This window comes from Vigna unguiculata, chromosome 1 (genome assembly GCF_037176805.1).
Source record: "Vigna unguiculata cultivar grain cowpea cultivar isolate G323 ecotype 2 chromosome 1, ASM3717680v1, whole genome shotgun sequence".
In the NCBI taxonomy this organism is placed as follows: Eukaryota; Viridiplantae; Streptophyta; class Magnoliopsida; order Fabales; family Fabaceae; genus Vigna; species Vigna unguiculata.
The window spans coordinates 7,201,893-7,224,460 of NC_140792.1; the positions used below are offsets into that span (position 1 = coordinate 7,201,893).

The 22,568-nt window shown below is 31.4% G+C and overlaps 1 protein-coding gene, 1 long non-coding RNA gene, 2 other non-coding genes and 1 pseudogene across 5 annotated transcripts; 3 read left to right on the forward strand and 2 right to left on the reverse strand.

Annotated features, from left to right (window-relative positions):
- Positions 1–7,031: 7,031 nt before the first annotated feature.
- On the reverse strand, positions 7,032–11,915 carry LOC114180464 (uncharacterized). The gene is made up of 8 exons (XM_028066780.2): positions 11,561–11,915; positions 11,301–11,353; positions 10,188–10,247; positions 9,997–10,074; positions 9,227–9,356; positions 8,934–8,986; positions 7,373–7,546; positions 7,032–7,289 (listed from the first exon to the last, which is right to left on the reverse strand). The coding sequence occupies exons 1-8, from the start codon at positions 11,877–11,879 to the stop codon at positions 7,152–7,154; spliced, it is 1,005 nt and encodes a 334-aa protein (XP_027922581.1). The 5' UTR covers positions 11,880–11,915; the 3' UTR covers positions 7,032–7,151.
- Positions 11,916–13,129: 1,214 nt separating this feature from the next.
- LOC114181549 (uncharacterized) lies at positions 13,130–16,371 on the forward strand. Of its 2 annotated transcripts, none has more exons than XR_003603849.2 (4): positions 13,130–13,338; positions 13,634–13,737; positions 15,738–15,925; positions 16,029–16,371. It is a non-coding gene; the product is annotated as an uncharacterized LOC114181549 (long non-coding RNA). The 2 variants fall into 2 exon arrangements; XR_003603851.2 differs by having other exon boundaries at positions 13,136–13,338; positions 15,849–15,925.
- Positions 13,248–13,350, forward strand: LOC114165518 (U6 spliceosomal RNA). Its single transcript, XR_003599725.1, has one exon. It is a non-coding gene; the product is annotated as a U6 spliceosomal RNA (small nuclear RNA).
- On the forward strand, positions 14,828–14,929 carry LOC114165550 (U6 spliceosomal RNA). The gene has a single exon (XR_003599730.1). It is a non-coding gene; the product is annotated as a U6 spliceosomal RNA (small nuclear RNA).
- Positions 16,372–17,831: 1,460 nt separating the features above from the next.
- LOC146888669 (uncharacterized) lies at positions 17,832–19,903 on the reverse strand (annotated as a pseudogene).
- Between the last annotated feature and the right edge of the window lie 2,665 nt (positions 19,904–22,568).

Sequence of the window (22,568 nt, forward strand, 5' to 3'; positions counted from 1 at the left end):
TCTTAGTCAACTTTCAAACCAACCTCTTTTTCCCTGCCACTTAGAAACCCTCTGGTTGTATCATGTAGATGTTCTTATCAAGGTCACCATGTAAGAACGTCGTCTTAACATCTAATTTTTCTATATGTAGATCCTCTGCAATCACAATGCTCAACACAAGTTTAATAGTAGTCATTTTAACTACAGGAGAGAAAATTTCATTATAATCAATACCTCTTTTCTACTGAATCCTTTCACCACTAACCTTGCCTTGTATCTCTTGATGTCATCATGTTCTTCCTTAACCCTAAACACCCACTTGTTCTGCAACACCCTCTTTCCTGTTGGTAGGTCAATCAAACACCAAGTTTTATTCTTTTCAAGTGAGTACATCTCCTCTTCCATGGCTAACTTTCACCGAGTTGCATCATCCATCTACAAGGCCTCATGATAACACAAGGGCTTTCCATCATCAGTCAACAACAAGTAACTATCTAAAGGAGAGAATATGTGAGAAGGCCGAATAACTTTGTTGGATCTCCTCACTTCAACTATTGGCATGACATAAGTGGTCTCCTCAACTATGATGTCTCTTGGACACTCACTTTTTCCTACAAGATTGTCTTTTGTAATGTCCTCTAACACTGCTTTTTTCCTTCTTTATTGGCTTCTTTTCAGTTTTAGTATCTGCCTCATGTTTGTCCTTGTACACTACATTTTCATTGAATGTAACATCCATGCTTCTAATAACCTTTCATCTATTTTGATCATACCAAAAGCGATATCCCATATAATTTGCTCCATAGCCAATGAAAATACACTTTCTTGCTTTCGAATCAAGTTTGTCCCTGTCTGCATCTTTAACACGAACATAAGAAATACAACCAAATACTTTCAAGTGAGAAAGACTTACATCATTGTCGTGTCATTCCTCCTCGGGAATCTTGAATCCTAAGGGGATTGAGGGTCCTCTATTAATGAGGTATGTTATTGTGCTCATTATTTCTGCCCAAAATGTCTTTGTTAAGCCTGCATGAATTTTCATACTCTTTTCGCTCTCATTCAAGGTCATGTTTATTCTTTCATCAACACCATTTTGTTGAGGTGTCTCGGGGATAATTCTAATTCCATTCTCAACATTCTTATTCCATTTTGTTCAGGTGTCTTGGGAATAGTGTTAAATACTTTTGATTTTTACTTCAAAAAATAAACTCATACCTTTCTAGTGGAATCATCAATGAAGTTGACATAGTACCGTGATCCTCTTAATAATGAGATTGATGTTGGCCCATACACATTTGTATGAACAAGCTCTAGAGTCGAAGGGTGACCAACATCATCACTAATTAAATTTACTTCTTCTACAGGTAATTCTACCATGTAGAGGGTTCCTTTCTTCCAACCGCAAGCAACAACTAGATTTCCCTTCACCACCTTCCACTGATCGTCTCCAAATATGACTCGATATCCCTGAACATCCAACATGCCCACAAAGATTAACATTCTTTGAGTCTTGGAACATATCTAACATCCTTCAATGTCCAAACTATACAAGTAGAAGTTCTAAGATTTATATCTCTCATATCTGCAATGTCTAAAGCTTCATCATCTGCTAGATGAACTATGCCAAAATTTCCAATTCTGAAATTTTTTATCAAGTCCTCCTTGCAAGGAGAAGCATGGAACGGTGCACTAGAATCCATGATTTAGGATTCAAACTTGCTCTGAACACAACATATCAAAGCATCATTAATATCTTCTTGTGATGCATTCATTGTGTTGTCATGCCAATTTTCTTTATTAGCAGCAAGAGTAGTACATTGGCTTCTAAAGTGGCCATTCTATTGACAATTCTAACAGCAAGAGTAGTACATCTTGGACTTTGATATGCCATGCACAGAACCTTGCCCTTTTTTCGACCTTTTTCACCTACTTTCAATGCTTAATAAGGAACCTGCTAATTCTCCAAAGTTCCTCCTACGAGCATCCTCACTAAGGATTAAATCCCTAATTCCTTCAAATGTTAATTTTGTGGTTCCGGAAGTGTTGGCTATTGTTGTGATAGTTCCTACCCAACAATCAGGCAACGAACATAACAACAACAAGGCTTGTACTTTGTAACATCCCTAGTTTTAATAAACTATATTATTTATTTTAAATAAAACACTTAGAAAATATTATATTTTTACTAATGTTTTGTATTTTATTATGTTGTAGTCTAAACAGTAAAAATATATTTTATCATGATATACTTTTTACTTATTAAAAATAATTATAAGAAGAAAACAAAACTAATAAAATATGTATATATATATATATATTAAAAAAATTAGGTAAAAATATAAATATAAATATATATATATATATATATATATATATATTAGATAAAAATATTTTAATTAAATAGGTGTGTGTAAAAAAAATATATATGAAGAATTTTCTAAAAGAGATAAAAAAATATAGAAAAGAAAAAAAAAGAAAAAAAAAGGAAGAAGAAGATAAGAAGAACATGAGAAAAGATAAGAAGGAAGAAAAAAAAAGAGGATAAGAAGAGATAAACATTATCTCTTAATTAATGACACTAATGATGACTTTAGCACATGCATGGTGGCTTGGCTTATATATATATACACATATGAAATGAAGTTACGTGAAGTGAAAGTGAAAGAAAGGAGAAAAGAAAAGGATAAAGAGAAAGAAAGGAGAGAGAGAAAGAAGAGAGAGAAAGAGAAAGAGAAAGGGAAAGAAGAGAAGAAAAGAGAAAAATAGGAATAGAAAGTTTATAGCAAATATTCAAAGAGATCTTAGTCCTCTTCAAATATTATTAGTGTGCTCTTCAATCAATAAGGTAAGGGAGAGTGAGGTTAAGCTCTTATATATTAATCTTGATAAGCTCATGGGTTTTATATTAATCTTTTAATTATTTTGACTCATATATTATTCTATTTACTTTTATTTAACTTATTTTTATTTATTATCCTCTTATATTTATTTTATTTAATCTCTAATTATACACGGATCTTGTTTACTTATTTATTTTATTTAATCTCCAAATATGTACTGATCCTATTTATTTATTTTATTTTATTTAATTTATCTCCAGTTACGCACTGGTCCTATTTATTTATTTTATTTTATTTACCTCCAGTTACGCACTGGTCCTATTTATTTATTTTATTTTATTTATCTCCAGTTACGCACTGGTCCTGTTTATTTATTTTATTTTATTTATCTCCAGTTACGCACTGGTCTTATTTATTTATTTTATTTTATTTATCTCCAGTTACGCACTGGTTCTATTTATTTATTTTATTTTATTTATCTCCAGTTACGCACTGGTCCTGTTTATTTAGTTTATTTTATTTATCTCCAGTTACGCGCTGGTCCTATTTATTTATTTTATTTAATTTAATTTATCTCTAGTTATGCACTGGTCCTGTTTATTTATTTTATTTAATCTCCAATTACGTACTGGTCCTGTTTAATTTATATTTTTGTTTATTTATAACGTTCTTACCCTTATCTAATTATTTATTTAAAGTTCTTGCTTTGATTCTTATTTTATCATTATTTTTACAATTAAAAATAAATAAATGTGAAGTGAAAGTATATATTATTTTATTTAGTGAGCTTGGATATAAGAAAATTGTATGTACATTTTATCGTTGTTTTATATTCTTTGTATAGTTTATACAATGACATGAATTGATAGTCATCACATTTAATGACCTTTGAAAATATCCAAGAGTATGTTGGTTAAGTAAGAGTTAAGTCTGGTTTCAATAAGTTGAGATTAAACCAGTGTCAAAGTGTTTGTATTTGGGAAGTCACAGTTTGGTACACTGCGGGATGAAAGGCAGGGACCATGGTGGGGTCTAAGGAAGTTTTACCAAGTAGGTGAATATTTGGATAGTTCAGAATAGCGCCCTGGACTAGGATATTCATAGGCCAAACTTGGGACTATCCGATACCTGCTCGGCATCGCCAAGGTTAGGTAGTGAGTATATATCTCTTTTGTGAGCCGATGAATGGCTAATATTCTCGAGAAAGAAATAATTATGATTGTACCAATATTTTATGAGAAATACTCAACTACCTAATCACTCCCCAAAGTAACTTTTGATGTTCAGATTGGATCATCAGAAGTGGAATATGGATCCATATGTCTGGTAAAACAAGATCAAGTTTGGTGGTTATAGGTCCAAATCTAGGCCCCCGGTGTCTGCATTGTTTGTTGAGTTTATTAAGATTGATATTTAAGGCTTATAAAGACCTCCCTCCTTTCATAGTTTTCTTTCATATGTACCTGTTGCATGAGCAGAAGAGGAACCTGCTCAGTGAGAGTTGTGCGGGATATTATTGGTGGATCTTCTGAAGATTGACTCATGGATAATTTCTATTAATATCTTTAGGAGATGTTAAAAATATAGAAAATCTTCTATTCTGATGTAGGACTCTTAATATTTAACAAATATATATTTTTGTGATATTTCATGAACAATTACATAGATGCAAACTACATATATGAATATGAAGTTATGTTATTATTAATGTTCTCTCAAGGATAATCTCTAAAAAAAAATTGATTCCATATCATTTTATCAAATAATAATTATTTAGTATAGTAGTCGGGGCGTCACATACTTCATCCTCACATTTAATATCTATTGAAACCAATCTTAACTAACTGACAAATCAAGAATACCTTGTTTGATGTTGATGACTTTTCGTACATGTTTGATAATGCCTTTATCAAACCATTCTTCGTCAATGTTAATTTCATAACGCCCAAAGCCTATCGATCTAGCAAGTCTCGATCTTCTTCTGATATAGTTAATCCTCAATTTGCATCTTCCAATTGCTCTTTCTCACATGAAACCCTAAGCTCTTGATACCAGTTGTTAGGGATCGCAAACACACACACACACACAAGAAATTACAAGACGAAAGTAAAATAACAAAAACACAAAGAATTTATGTGATTCAATCAAATGACCTACGTCCATGGCAACTACACTAGATGGTATTTTCTCTTTTCAGACTCCACATGCTCAACACAGATTACATAATTCCAAACACAAATTTTGTATTCTAGATTATGCAAATCGAAATACAAATATTTATTTTGAAGTGTACAATTCAAAATGTATTTTTATTTTGTACTTTGAAAAGTATAATTCAAAATACAAAATTTATATTCCCAATTAATCTTTGTATTCCATAATACAATTTTTATATTTTAGAATACAATATTTACATTTCGAAACAGGCATTCCAAAATATGGATTCCGAAACTCAAAATGAAAAGAGAGTAAAATTAAAATATTTAAATGTATGGAGAGGAGGAAGAATACTCAACTCCATAGAAGTGCCGGAATAAATTAGGCGCCTTCTCCCTCACCTCCAATTCTTCTTCAGTACCCCCCAAATTTACCATTTTACCCCTAATTACCGTTTTAAGGAAAAGCGAAACGGATTTCAAAATCCGTTTGGTATTTTTTATTTTTTTTTCCAAAAACGGAATTCGTAATTCGTTTCAGAAAAGTATGAAACGGATCTCGAAATCCGTTTCATAAGTTTTCATGTTTTTTTATGAAACGAATTTTGAGATCCATTTCATACTTTTCTGAAACGGATTACGAATTCCATTTCATAAATTTTAAATTTTTTTTTCAAAAACGGAATTCGTGATCCATTTCAGAAAATATGAAACGAATTCCAAAATTCGTTTCATAAATTTTTATATTTTTTTATGAAACGAATATGTAAATATGTAAATACGATTAAAACCGAAAATAATATACTAAAAGAATAATTAAAATTCAAAAGACAATAAATTTAAAATAAATTTAAAAATAACCAGAATAAATTTTTGTTATTGTTTTTTTTATCTAATTTATAGTTTAATTAACATTTAAAATTTTAAAAATATATACTTTAAATAAATTAAAAAAGTTATAATATAATGAATAATTTTTTAATTTACTATTTAAATATTTTTAATTTAATTTGTTTTACACTTTTTCTTTTATATAATTAATTAAGAAATAAATTAAATAAAATTTAAAATTTAAAAGGAGTTCAACTTTAAATTAATATATATAAATATATATATATATATTAAAATTGAACAAAATAAATATTAAAATTGAAATAAAATAAAATAGAATATTAAAGAAAAAACACAAAACGGATATCAAAATTCGTTTCACAAATACATGAAATGGAATGCAAAATCCGTTTCAGAATTAACAAAGTATAATTACAAAATGGGATTCGAACTCCGTTTCTGAAAGTTGTGACACGGAATGCACAATCCGTTTCATATAAAAAATGAAAAATAAATGAAACGGCTTTCGAAATATGTTTCCTAAAATTATGAAACAGATTTTATAATCCGTTTCAAAAAAAATTATTTACTATTTTTTCTCTCTCTTCATTTAATGGACAAAATTGAAAATAAGAAAAGTTGTGGAAGTACAGGAGAAATGGTTTGGGGGATTATGGACTTCCATGAAGAAGCCTTTCGATGAGGACAATGTCTTTATGCATCCCATCAATTTCTTCCTAGACCCAATCAATATAAGTAAAATACATGAATACCCTTCACCATTATTTCACAACCCACTTCATTTCAAAAAATGTATTTCACATATTTCAAAAATTTTATTCCAAAAATTTACGTTTTGAAGATTTTGTTCTGAAAATTTTGTTCCGAAAAATTTCGTTTCGGAAATTCCAAAAATCCTGTTCCCGAATTCATAATCAGAAAATCACTTCTATAAGGATAAAATATTCATTTTTCAAAAGCAGGAAGCAAATGCCTTACATGTGTTCATTTTCCCGAAAGGCCCATGTATGACAACTTAATGAGTATTATCTTAATATCTTCTTTCTATTATTGTCTTTATTCTCTTAAAATTGTTAGCTAGCCATAACATTATGGATACGCCATGAATTCTTTACAACATTTAATCCCCATCTTATGTTTCTTTTTAATATCTCAGAAATTATGCATATGACTAATACTGACTAGAGTGATTGGTATAGGATGATGCATTAAAATTCTTACTTTTGATTAAAAAAAGTTTCAAATGGTTTCAGAAAATTTTCACTACAAAAATATTTTCTCATTAGGTATGGAGAGGTAAGATAAAATCCAAGAACTCAGCTCACAAAGGTCTCCAATTCTTCACACTTTGGCTCAGAGGAGAAGGGACACTAGCTGACCAAGAGTTCAAATCAGGCAATGGTCCTGTTAGTGCCATAAAATTGGCACCATATTCCTTTGGCATTCTCTTCCAACTTACCTGAGAAATTCAAAACACAAACTATAAACATCTTAAAAGAAGAAACAACAACAAAACAATGAAATCAGAAACAGAAGCATTACTTGTCCAGGAAATGCTTCGGATAGTGCTTTCATAGCTGGATTTAATAACCATGATTTACCACTTAACAAAGTTTCAGGACCAGTGGCACTTGGCCCACCACCAACACCACCACAATTTACCATGAAGCGACCATTGGCCATCAACCTCTCTTGTAATTGCAACCATGTACTAACCTGATGAATGCATTAAAATTTATGAAACATAATGCTAAGATTACTTGAGACAGTAAAAGTTTAATTTTAATCATTCTGTCCTTCAGTTTACCATGAAAAAGAACAAGTTCACAGATTAAGCAGAAGATCAATATATGAATTTACGAATATATAATTAAGAAAATTTCAATCTTAATCACTTGTTTTAGAATGGTTTAATGATTCATTTCTGCTTTATGATTCCATATCATCAGTTTAACAGGAATTTCATCTTAAGTTTATATACATGATGTAGATGAAGAATGTTGAAACAGAAACAGAAAAATAATAGGTAGATAAGACTTCACTTTTGAATAAGATCGCAGAAACAAAATAAATGCTTTGTGAATTACAAATTTGTGATAATATAAATTGCAAACTAAAAAACACATAGGGGGAATCTTTTCTACAATTAGAAATAACAGGAATGTTGAAATTAAGTATAGTAGATGTTCAGAACCAAGACAACAGAAGATCAATTTGTTTTAAGATAAGTACAACTTTTCAATCATAAATTTGTCTTCTCACCGGAGGGTAATCAACTTTTGGGATTTCTGTAACTTCAACTGAAACAGAAGAAGCATATTGTTTCATAATACCATCCATCTTCATTTTACAGTTTTTAAGTTTCCATATACTCAATTATATTCTTTGATAACTACTATACATCCCACAATAATCACAGTTTTAGCCTTCTAAAAAAATTCCAAACTATTTTCCAATGAAACATTGATGCTTTTGCCCTCAAATTAATTACTTTATCTCAGTCAAATTAATGCATTTATTGAAAACATGAGGCTATTTTAGAAAAATTGTTTCAATAAGAGATATATTTATTGTTCTTCACATGTATGAAATAACCTTACAGTACACTCATTGTAGGGGGGATCTAGCTTGCTCCATTGTAGATATTGTACAAAGATTTTATGAGCCTAACATGGCTAAGACATTCACCTTAACATTAGATTTCGATTTTTTGGCAAGTTTTTCACGTGATCATGTCGTGTTAAGAGATAGATGAAGACAGAGACCCTATACTTTAAAAACTTCATGAGACCGTTTGCATGGTTGTGTGACTAATTTGAAAAGTATCCAAATTCCATTAACTCTCCTCTTTTTATGCCATAGAAATGCAAAATCCAAAACATACTCCAAAGTATTCAGAAATTTGGGCAATAAATGAGATAATAGCAGGACTAAGTAAAAATATTCAAAAAGATACCAGTTCAATTTTATACTTTTTATCAACAGAAGCTTAAATTTGACACTACTATCGTGAAAAGAGCAAGGTACACAAGTTGTAATTTGACTAAGAAGAACTTTAAAATCACCTAGAACATGCATATCTGTGTGTAGAAAAACTACATACCTCTTGTAGCTGAGGTAAAACTTTTCCATCAGCGAACAAGTCAACTATAATGCCTGATAATTGAACAAATATAAGTTAGCCAATAATAATAAAATAGCATCCCCTTCAAGAAAAAATAAGGAAATAAGAGATATTATAAATTGAGCTGAATTGTTGAAATAATTTCTTTGCAAGTGGATGAGAACACAAAAAAGGTGCAGAGTTTGAGTTTCTTTACTAAAAAGTGTAGGTAGAAAATATAAGTAGTATGAGAAGCCAGATAAACTAGGCAATATGCAATGTGAATGACTCACCAGCATATCTTCCGTGAAGATCCTTTGAGGGAACGAAGACATCACCAACATGAATATTTAAAACCCCGCCATCTTCTGTTTTCTTCTCCAGATCAGATAAGCCAAAATAATCTCTCACTTTATCAATCAACTATAATATTTGGTTTTTCAAGAAAAAAAAAAGGGGGTTAGAATGCATGCATCAGGGATCAAATCAATTAGTAGTATATATGGTAGTAGGATAATAAGGAACGATAAACATTGATCATAAAAGGTTTAAACAGAAAAGATATTTTTCACCTAGGGTGTACTGAGATCTAGTAAGACTTCTTTTTAACATAAATAGAAAAGAAATAATAAATATTAACAGACAGGAGAGAAAAATTCTTCTAAATATAAGCAATTCTTATTTTGTTCATGCATATAGATATCAGTAATCTGATAGCTGAGTGCAAATAAATAAGCAATTCACTCAAACTCTGGCTATTTTTCTCTTAGCACTTTTTTGAAGACAGAATCAGAGGCCTATTCATTGAATTCTGATTATTGTTTCTGCAATATACAAGTAGAAATGGGATGTTGGTTATTTCGTTTAAGCTATCACTTACTACGGTGTTTCAATTTTTATAATCAAGTTTCAGAAGAAATTGTTGTTTCATAGAATTCTACAATGTTAATAGCTCTAGATCACTGAAGCATAGATATAAATTTAATATAGAAATAAGTAACAAAGGAAGAAACTTCATTTAAATTTATTAAAAATATCTTTGCAGAAAAGAAGCATATATTACAATTTGATCAATCTCCCAGCCATCAAGTTGCAGTGAAGGCCATAAGTCAAGCATCAGATGAGCTGCAGTTCCACCACCCTGCAGGATATAAAAGCAGTATCAGATTACTTACAAGATCACTGATACTTAGAAATTCCCTCTAGTAAATTCCCATACTATAATATGTGCCGTCTTAAAATTAAATGAATTACCAAACCTAAGATAGCAATGGGACCTTTCGGAACAACAGCTGGCAAGCTCGCAAATTCATCCTGTTTAATGCAACAAATTCAGTAACCCCTGGCATGAACAATTCATCAAACAATGTGCACATAAATGCAAAAGTACAATGCAGTTACATAGCATACAAGTAACAAAGTCAGCAATGATAGAACTTATGCACTTGGATTCACCTTAACACTCAAAGGATATGACAACCGAAGATAAATATGAAAATGATTATGCAGTTACTTTCGAGCACAGTGGCACCCCACATAGAACATTCATATTGACCCTAAAGTCATTATACATGTTACTACATCTATAGTTTAATAGTTTGGCTAAATATATCATCACATTGCGTAGCATTATTCACAAGCAAGGAATAAATAAAATTTTATGTAACACTACAGAACTCCATGGCCATCTGATGGCTCCAGTTGTTCAGCATGAGAAATGATTGAATTTCATTTTGAATAGTTATCTCTAGACAAAGAATGCAAGGTCAGAGGCCATGTTTGATCTTGACATTGCATTAAAAATGCATCAACAGTTTCTTGCATCAAACAACAAACTAAGACAAACTTTTGCTAGTAAACATGACAAGCTTGACCCAGAGACCAGTTTAACACCTTCTTGAACCCTACTGTTCTATTATCAGAGTTGATATAGAGCTTATACAGCTATGGCTACAAGTTTTCTCAAATTCAAAACTCCTATGGATTGAAATTAGTAATTTATATTTAAAATATATCAAATCCAAATCAATACGATGAGCTGAACAAAGAAAAATTGTATGAAAAAAGCAGTACTACTTCTCAACCTTAAGAATGTGTCTACAAACTGCAAGCAAAATATGAACACAACTACACAACATTCTACAATCAATATGAGAATGAATTTGATGTATGAATCACACAATAAGGGGGGAGTGTTTTTAACAACATTTCAAACTATATGACACTAAGCAAACCAAACATCATTACTTTGTGAAAAAAGAGGTTTTACTTTTACACAACATACACCACCCATTATTACCCTTTGGACGTATGCCTCAAACACACACGCATACAACAAAACAAGCAATGTCAAGGTAGCATACATACCCAATAAGAACAAGTCCATTTTGACCCATGGTAAAGAAGACTGTGAACACTGTCTGCAACAAAAGAAACACAAATTCTGACACGTCAATTACCCTTGGCACACTGCTGCAGGAGACTGATCACAGACAAGAAAAAATACAAACATTTATATATAAGGAAATGCAAAACGGCATTTGAATACTTTTGAGACCCAGATGATCCATGAAGTAAAGTTTGAATTTTTAAAAGCAATTCAGACTGAGAGAAGGTGAGAGGAGTACAAGATGAATCAAGGAGTAACATTCTAGCCTTTGGGGTGTCCACTATGAGTATGTCATTGTAATCAGTTTTGATAGCTGAGACCAGTTGAATGTTCTCTTCTTCACCGGGTTGTACTTGTTGTGGCTGTTGAGCAGCAACAGAAAATGAGAAGTGTGAATTGGACTTTGAATGATTGATTGAGAGGAGAAGAGAGGGTTTTGGTGTTGGGATGAGAGAGTGAGTTGCAGCAATGGAGAAAGCAAAAGACTTGAACTTGATGTGTATGCTCAAATGGGAAGGAGGCAGCACATTGGTCAAGGACAATGCACACCCTATCATTGTGTTCTCTTGGTTCAGTGCCAAAACAATTGGATAAATGAACTGAAAACTCGACCACCTTATCCAAATTCCATTTGTTTTTTTCTTGTTTGCATTTTTCACCTTTCTTGGTTGATTTCACTCATTATTATTTTATTTAAAGTTACTCCTTACTAAACTCATATTTTTAGTTTCTTATTAAAATAAAAATACATTTTTACCTTTTTATTTATATATTTGCATAATTTGTTTGTTTTACAGAAGAATAAAATGTTAACTTGTAGTAATAAATGAATATTTTCTTCAAACAATTGATTTTTTAAATTATTTATTTCAAAATATGTATATTAAGTTTACACAAACTAGTTTGACGTCTCTACAATTATCTTCTATTAGTTTTAATTATTCAAAATTTAATCACCGTAATTACTATATAACAAAATAAAAACTATTTCATAAAATATAAATATATTGTTTAACTTAACTTCGCCGTGTCTGATTAAGTTGACCAAAATATTGAGATTTCGTGCGTTTGAAATATTTTTCTTTTGAAAATACAATTTTAAATTTTTTAAAAGCTTTTTGACTAATCACTTTTTTTTTTCAAAATATTCACTTAAATGATATATACGATGGAGTATAAACCTAAATTGTTATTAATTTATTTGGACTTTTAGTTTTATCTCATAAGTGATTTTAAACTCTCTAATTTTACATTTTTCTCTTTAATTTTTCAATTTCTCAATACATATAAAATTCAAGCAAATATAAAAATATTAAAAATTAATTTTAAATTAAAATAAATATAATAAGAAGGAGGTTAAATAGTTTTTTTCTTAGTCATTTTTTCGATATAATTTCAAAATTTTGAAAAAAATATAATTTAGTTCTAATTTTAATTAAAATGAAACGAACATGGTATTTTACGTTAAATTAATTTAACACACACAGTAAGCATGTAAGTGTAAAGACGACGAGCAAATTGTAACCCTTTTGTTTTTGCACTCTTCGCAGTAAATAATCATTCAGCTTTATGTCGGTTTTATTTTTAAGTAACATTATTTACAATTATATTACTGTCTAATTTATTATTATAGGTAGATAAAATCATATTTTTACAATAATAAGTAATATGAACTATAATATTATTATTATTATTATTATTATTATTATTATTATTATTGACTATTAATTTTTTACCCTTTTACATTACACAATCTCAGTACTTCCTCCTACTTCGAAGAGTGTGTTTTCAATAGGTGAAAGTTGCTTTGTCCTCTTACTTCAGTTCCTTGGAGCAGCGTACAGTAATGCATTGGAGTGGAGCCCACATCGGTAGAGTACAGTGTTTTCAAGCAGTTTATAACTGCAGAGTTTCACCCAAGGCATGTCCCTTCGGGGACATCCGATAAAATTGGAACGATACAGAGAAGATTAGCATGGCCCCTGCGCAAGGATGACACGCACAAATCGAGAAATGGTCCAAATTTTTTTTCCTTTCAAATTTTCAACCCCTTCTGCATTTTTTTCATTGATTGTCCACTCTTCTGATGATTGCACAAAAGATAACCTAAACTGCTCTCTAGAAGTAGTACTAAATTATTAGTGTGTGCTACTAGAGTTAAAGTACATTTTAGTTTGCTGAATTTTGGTGCTCATCATGTTAATGTTGTAATTTAAGTGCTCATCATGTTAATGGCTACCAATGCACTGTAGCTACTGTTGAAAACATTTTTTCTTTCATTCCTGTTCTAACCTTATTTTTTTATTTGTAGGCAAGCATTCTCAAGATTGAACACAAGCTTTTTGAGATGCACGGAACTTGTTTGCTGCCCAAAATGCTTCTGTTTCTACATCTGCATAGTGTGAAATGATAAAGGTTAAACTTCTTCTGGAAATCATAGATGAAGAAGAATTTTAACTTCTTCTCTTAGATTTTTATCATCAATATGATTGAAAGCAACACTTGAATCTTTGTTCTTTTATGGTTTCCAGTGTATGGTGATTACTGTTACCACTTTTGTTGTTATGAGTTCATCTTGAGTCCTATAACTGCATGCTGCAGCAACTCATTGGGTTTTCATTCTTTTCAATATACATTCTCACTTCTGGGATTGAAAGTTGCTTTTCTCCGTCTCCCTTCCGTTCATTCTTTCACAAACTTTTGATTCCTAAGAGTAACTCATAAGGAAACATGGCTTGTTAAGATGGAATGACCTTCACTAAGAGCTTGCAGTCAGTAATATTCAAGTGAGTACTAAAAAGTGAGAACTAAGCACAATATTCAAGTACTGAAACCTTGAAAAAATATTGGACGACTTCTTCATATTTGTTTATCTTATATAGTTAAAGATAGCATTATGACCACAAAATAGCTTAATCATTAGCTTTATAGCTTTGATCTTCATTAAGTTTGTACTTCATTTTGTATGTGTTGATCAGTTTTATCATCAAACTTGATTTAGGACAGATTTGGTGAAAAAAAAATAGTTGAATTATTAAACTGAACAACACTTTAAGTATTCCCATTAGTGGTATAGAGAATACTTGAACAATATAAAAACTTGCCGATAGTCTAATCCAAAACAATTTGTGGAAGAAGTTTTTTAAAGATAGTCTACCGTTGGAATAAACTAATATAAAACTTCAATTTTATACTCTTTTTTACACTAGTATCTCAATATTTCCTTAGTTTCTTCATAAAGTTTTTTTCTGTAAAAGTTTTGTACGCCACCCTTTTTTGTTGGACTTGTTCTCATTGTCTTTTTCTGCAACAAACAATTTGGAAGTTTCACCCATTGGTATTCATTTTATTACCCTTCAATTGCATCTTTTTCACCACATTCCACTCTGAAAGTTTCACTATTCACTCACCAAAACAGGGCTGTAAGCTTGGAGTGAACCAAGTCCCACATCTTTTGAATACCGTATTAACTAATACTTTATAAGTACTCAGCCTCGTCTCAGAAGTCTCCCTTTGGGGACATCTGATCAAATTGGAATGATACAGAGAAGATTCTTATGGCCCTGCACAAGGATCTCACACAAATTGAGAAATGTTCCAATTTTTTTTTTCTTTTAAATTTTCAACCCCTTTTACATTCTTTTTATTGATTATTCACTCTTCTGATGTTTGCACAGTTTTTCCTTCATGTTCATATGGGTTTTGTTTGTCACACATATTGCTGATTTGTTCTCTTCATGTATGCATATATTTCTTAAGTTACAGCTAAAATAACATTATTGTGGTTACATTAGTACACTGGAAAGTTGTTTCTTAGCAACATTTATTAAGTTCGAAAAGGGTAGTTTTGAGGGGAAGAATTGCACCAATGATAAGGAAACAACGGAATACAAACATAAATTACTTTCTGCTTTATAGTTTGTTTAGGCTATAGACTGTTTGTTGATGCTACAATATGTTGGTGTGATGGAAATAACTTCAATGAGAAGGAATGGAAAGTGAAATCTGAAGTTCATTTTTCTGAGATATAGAGCAAATTCATAGATTCGGGTTTAGGATTTGACTCAACTCCACAAAATTAGATTATTCATAAAGACCGTTAGAACATTATAAGCTCTGTCAAAACATTATAAACATTATAGTCTATTGGATGCAAGACTAAACCATCATCCTTAAGGTTGTAATTAAAGCGTCTTTCCTAATCAAATGAACAATGAGATGTTATAAAAGGACATCCAATCCAATCAAAACATGCATAATTACTTCATTTACTTTAGGATGTCAGATTGGTTTCGCTAATTTAAATTTCGTTGTGCAGATAGATACTTCTCTACATAATTGATTTTTTCTGTAATATTTCTGTAGTTGGTCCGGTTACCTTTTTGATGAGATCTTGTTTCGGTAATTGGTGGCAGATTCAGAAACCGTGGTGTTGTTGATGATAGACTCAACAGTCTTGTATTTTTCCAGTAGTTCGTTTTGAGACTAAAAAATGGCCTCCATTTCTTTAATTGTGCAAGGTTCAGTCCGTGCGAGAATGGATGTTACAAAGCTATCATGGCTATGAACTTCAGTTGTGATGGGAGATCCTATGGCAGCTAAGGTATCAACAATCTCTTGATATCAAGAAGATAAGTTGCAATATTTTTATCCTTTTTGGGTCTACGAAGCTGAATCTTTTTTAACTTTTGCTGTTGACTGTGAAGCATGGTAAACATGCAATTTTTGCCAGATTTTAGAAGCAGCGGAGAGACCTACCATTTGAGTGAGAATGGAACTTGTTTGCTGCCAAAATGCTTCTGTTTCCACATTTGCATAGTGTGAAATGATAGAAGCTAAACTTCCTCTGGAATTCATAGATGAAGAAGAATTTTAATTTCTTTTCTTAGATGTTTGTCATCAATATGATTGAAAGTAACACTTGAATCTTTGTTCATTAATGGTTTCCCTTCCGTTCATTCTTTCACAAACTTCTGATTCCTTCGTAAGGAAACATGGTTGTTACGATGGAATGACCTTCACTAAGAGCTTGCAGTAATTGCTGTCTTATTTGGTCTTACGTTATTCTTCTTCCAATGGACAATTTCACTGCCGCGAAAATGAACTTCCAACAATTATTAGTATGTGGTTCAAGTAACTAAGTTGAACCAAACCAAACCTTTCTTTATTTACCATTTTGAAGTATCATTATATAATTGTCATATTCCCCATGATATTCTGATAAGAAGCACTGCATGGATTAAAATATTTGAATCTTTCCATAAACAAATGAAGAATCTTTCTAGCACTGCATGTATAGGGATGTTTTCAATTAATGAAGAGAGATCAGTGCAGTGATAAAAAAGGGAAGGGTATTGGGAGAAGGAATTTCACAAAACTCCAACATGGAGTTAATATGTTTTTCTCCAAATTATATCAACACAAATAAGTAAATATGACTACATTTCAGTACCATATTCTAAATTGGTCGCTGAGATTTATCTGAAGAATTGGTTACACTAGCTGTACTCAAGCGTTATCGGTGTTTGTTAAGTCCTTTGAATGGATTTATGCAAAATTCAAATTTTCAGTTTTCTGAGACATTATCCAAACCTCCTCAATGTTTCTGAGTGACTCAACTCAAGTGAAGTTCTAGCCTTCATCTAAATGACTTACGTCTAAGATGAACAACTATAAGGATGCTGCAGGGAGCAGTAAGAGAAATGATAGAGAAAGAAGGGAATATTCAGTGAAGAGAGAAATACTTTTATATTCTTCTCCTTTCTCTATTGTAATATTGTACTGATCATGTGCAAATAAAAGAAAATACAATAATAATTCCAATCATTTCTTGCTAACAGAATTTCCCCTGGGATGAGGGATGCGTGACCACATAGTCTTTTAGGTAACATGGTTAATCATTTCCAGTTATCCCATTTCCAGTTAACAATGGCGGTTGATCATCCTCAATGTTAGGTGGGAGTGGCAAGGGGAAAGAGGGTAACAGTCCTTTGTGAGGACAAAGGAGGCTGACATGGAAGGTGTTGTGGACCTTGGTTGTTGGGGGGGGGGGTGTTAAGGTCCACTGCATAAGCAACATCGCCAATTCTCCTTGTGATTTTGAAAGGACCAAAGAACCGTTTCATAAGTTTCCCAGAGGTGGTGCTTGTCGCAGAAGATTGGCGACGAGGATGGAGACGAATGTAAACCCAATCATCGACACCAAACTGTAAGTCTCTTCGGTGTTGGTCAGCCCATTTCTTCATTGCGGCTTGTGCCTTTTGCAAGTTAGAGGCAAGCTTTTGAAGAATCTCAGCACGTGTGGATAGTTCGTCTGGATAGTTCGTGTTGCACTCTGTGATACTCGGATACCGATAGGAACACGACACGGACACGGATACGGAGATACGGTAAAATTGAAAAAGTATAAGATACAGACACGACAATATACATATTAAAATCTAATAATTATATTTCGTAATAGAAAAAAGAAACATTTAAAATATCATAATGTTTGAGTCTTATATATGTTAATCTTCGTCAAAAAATACAACTTCTAATTCTGGTTCATCGAGAGATAGGCTAGCAATATCAATAATTCCATTATCATCCATTGAAAAATCATCCCCAACAATATCCCCAAGCTCGTTTCCTTTTCCTTGTATTTTGAGGAGTTTCTTGAAAGAAGACGAAGATTACTATGGACAAATACTAAATCTTTCGCCCTTTTAGGTGTCATCTTATTTCTTTTTAAAGAATGTATAAAAGAGTAGGTGCTCCAATTTCTTTCACAGTAAAAAGAAGAACATAGTTGTCCAAGTAGCTTAAGAGCTATATTTTGAAGTATTGGTGCATGAGATCCATGAATAATCCACCATGACTTTGCATCCATTTTGCCTCTATCCCTTAAAGAGTCCTTATCTACAAAATCTCCCAATTTACCTGAAAAGTTTACGAACTCTAGATTCACTTCTCTCCTCACATCAGCGTCATCAAAGTACTTCTTAAAACATTTTTTCCTTTCTTGAGTAAGTTCCAAATCTTTATGTGGGGCACGTCTTTGTGGGTCTTCACTTAACCATTTAGGACTATAATATCTACAATATTAAAAATACATAAAGATATATTAACATAATATTATAAATTTTAATAAAATATAGTCATAAAGTAATTTAACTACATAATTACCTTGGATTTAAAGAATGAGCAAGGCAATGAAGAGATGTTCTACTTTTAGTCCAGCGATCAATCAATATTGAATTTACTAACTCAAAAAAGGATGAATGTTCAACTTCTGTCTTCCTTTCATGTTGGTATATGATCTTTCTAACATTTTCAATCATTAAGTCCTACATTTCACATACTAAGTGAAAAGTAGCCATATTTGTATCTGTTTTTTTGAAAACATCATAAATAGGAGCAGTAAAAACAAGTATGTAGTCAACCTTCATCCACCAATTATCATTCAATAAAGTTTCTTTCACAAATTATGCACTGTTCGCATTGTCCTCTTTATAAGAAGACTAGTCATCACTAATAACCATCTCTTGGAGTCCTTTCTTCAAACGTTGAAGCCTTTTGAGCATGATAATGGTTGAAGCAAATCTTGTTGAAGCAACAGAAAACAACTTGAATGAGTTGAAGGTATTGAACATTGACAATCTCATAGAGTGCCCCACAATAAAGTTTTTAGTAAATGTAGCATCATCAACAATTTGTGTGATCTAAGTATCACTATTTCTTTCACATATTTTTGCTACACAAATATTTTTCAATGCAAGATTCAATGTATGCACTACACAAGGAGTCCAGTAGATTGAAGGAAATTTTGTTTCTATATGCATACATGCTACCTTACATACAGATGCATTATCAGTATCTCATCAGATCCATCTATTGACCTCAAAAACATTGGACCAGTCTCATTGATAGCCATAAAATTTATAAGTGGTCTTCTTTGAGGATCAGTCCACCCATCACAAACAATTATCACATCTTTATCATTCCATGAATCTCTTATGGGTTGTAGAAGATTTTCTACGTGACTTCTTTCTTTTACAAGTAAAGGACCTCTAAATTTATTATATGTTAAGGGTACATATCCACTGAGATTAGAAGTATTGGCAGCATAAGAAAATGCACTCCTATAGTGAGGTTTTTTGATAGATGAAATGGTGGTCCTGAAGAATAAAACATCCTTGCAATTTCATAATCAAGAGTATCTCTAGCGTGGATATTGAAAGAAGCTTCTAAAGGATCTTTGTGTTTTGGATTAACACCGTTATTTGTCTGCTTTCCTTCATTAGATACAGATGGTAGAGAGACCTTTTTCTTCTTTGAATTTTCTATTTTCAATGCTGCTTCATTGTCTAATCTTCTAAACTCAACAAGTTATGATGTAGTCACGTTTGGACAAATTTTAACTCATAATTTTTAGCAAATGAGATCTTACTTGAATGTAAGATCCATTGAATAATAAATCACACAAACTGCATTTAATCATATTATTTCCACCACCAGGAGTTTTTCTTAACTTTGTAACATATCTCCATAAAGATTTTGTTTCATCTTCTTTTTCAATGGCATGACTAGGTATACTCATCTTAATTTCCTATAATAAAATAAATTTTCTATTAAATTAATTTATTTGGGTATAAAAAATAATAATATCACAAATTAAAAAGAAATTATATAATTCAAATGGGACAAATATTAATTATAACAATAAAAACTAATATTTTAATTTAAATGGGACAAATATTAAAAAAATAAAAAGATATAATTCAAATAAAAAATAAAAATTTAAATATAAAAAATATTAATCACTCTATGTAGATTTGTTTCGTTTTACTTTAAACTTGTTCTTTTCATTTGAATTTATATCTTAACAATATATAAAGGTGTTTTAAATAATAAAAATATAGTAATAAAAAACTTGAAAACATAAAAAATGTTATTTTTTTCTAGTTAATTTGATCTGATAAAATTTCAACAATAGATATATTGTTCCATTTAAGGTGCAATTATACAATTAAATTACATAATTTTAAATTTAATATAATAAATAAATTATAAAATACATAAAATATTATTTAACAAATACTAACAACGTTAATAAAAAAATTTGTTCACAGATACAAATATACACCGTATAAGAAAAACTACGATAAATTATTTTTACATAAAAAAAAACTATGAAGAATATTTATTTAAATTATAAAAAAGAAAGTTTATAAAGTTACCTTTTCAGAATCTTTTCTAGACTTTCTTTCTCCTTCCCTTGGTTCTACAACTGTAAAGCAACAACTTTCCTTCATTCTACAACTGCAAAGTAACAACTTTCCTTTGTTCTACCTCTCAGCTCAAGAGCTTCCAATCTCAATTCTATCTTCTGTTTTTGTTACTTGTGACTATAACATCTCATATTACTCTAATTTATAGAATAATTTGTTCTTATTGATTTTATTTTTGTTCATCATCTTTATTTTATTTTATTTTAATAGAAGGTATAAAAGATTATTTTTTATCCTTTTATTTCCTTTTTTTATTTTAAATTTTTTGGATTTATTTTAATACAATGTATGGAAGATTATTTTTTATCCTTTTATTTCCATTTTTATTTTAATTTTTTTGGGTTTATTTTAATAGAATGTATGGAAGATTATTTTTTATCTTTTTATTTCCCTTTTTATTTTAAATTTTTTGGGTTTATTTTAATAGAAGGTATGAAAGATTATTTTTTATTCTTTTTATTTCCTTTTTTATTTTAAATTTTTTGGATTTATTTTAATAGAAGGTATGAAAGATTATTTTTTATTCTTTTATTTCCTTTTTATTTTAAATTTGTTAGGTTTCCCTTTATTCTCTAAAAAATGGCAAACAAAAATACTAATAATGCCAATCAAATCCAAGATCTGAGCGAGATTACCAAAACATGAACAGACGCATCGTTTGGATACGCAACAAATTCGCCAAATCTTGAATCAGAATCGCGCGTCCAAATAGATGGAGGTGTCCTCCTGCACATGTCGCAGAGCTGACCGCGTTTGATCCATGGAGAAGCTTCTGACACCGTGTCGTGCAAGTGTCCGTCACGCCTTTGTGTTCGTGTTCGCTTCGGGAGCGGGAAGCGTCAGCCAAGCACCATGTCAGAGCATCACAGGTTGCACTACTGCATTAGAAGTTTCCTTGGGAAGTAAAGGAGGCATGAATGGAGGTTTGCGGCCAAATATTACCTCAAAAGGTGTGAATCCAGTTGAAACATTGATTGAGGTGTTGAAACTCCATTTTGCCCAAGAGAGAAACTTGCCCTAAAGTGATGGTTTGTGGTGTACAAAACAACGGAGGTACTGCTGCAAGACCTTGTTGGTAACCTTATTTTGACCATTAGTTTGAGGATGGTAGGTAGTTGACATATGCAACTTAGTGCCACTGAGGCAAAATATTTCTTGTCAACATTTACTAATGAAGATGGGATCACAGTCCGAAATGAGATTCCATGATGTTTGCAAACTAAATCAACGAATAAGTGCGCCACATAAGAAGCGGTGAAAGATTTGGGAAGCTACCAAAATGAGTGTCCTTAGAGAACCTATCCATGACAACCAATATTGTGGTGAATCCTTTGTAAGGAGGAAGACCAATGATAAAATCAAGTGAGAGATCCTCCCAAAAATGAGAAAGAGGGGGAATTGGTTGTAATAAACCAGGTTGGCGTTGAGTAGGTAGTTTAGTTTGCTGACATGTGTTGCATTGGTCAACAAATACCTTGACATCTTTGCGGATGGTGTGGCAATAAAAATTAGCCATTAGTTTGCACAATGTGTGTGTAATCCCAGTATGCTCGGCCATTGGAGTGGAATGAAACTTGTGTAGCAAAAGTGGGATGAAAGAGCATGTATGAGAGAGCCATATTTTGTCTTTGAAGAGAATAAGACCTTCCTTTAAGGAAAAAAGAGGGAAATCATAGGGCTAGTAGTTATTTGATCCCTTAGAGTGATAAACTCTTCATTACCTTGTAAGGATGATTTAAGGTCCGACAAGAAATCTAAGTGTGGAATGGAAAACACCATAAGAAAGTCTGTGGCAGTAGTAGGGGGATTATTGAGTTGAGAGAGAGCATCAACTGCCATATTACTCTTACTGGGACAATATTGAATTTCAAAGTCAAAGCCCAAACATTTGAAAAGATATTGAATTTCAAAGTCAAAGCCCAACAATTTGAAAAGATACATTTGTTGCTCCGATGTGAGGACTGTCTGAGATAG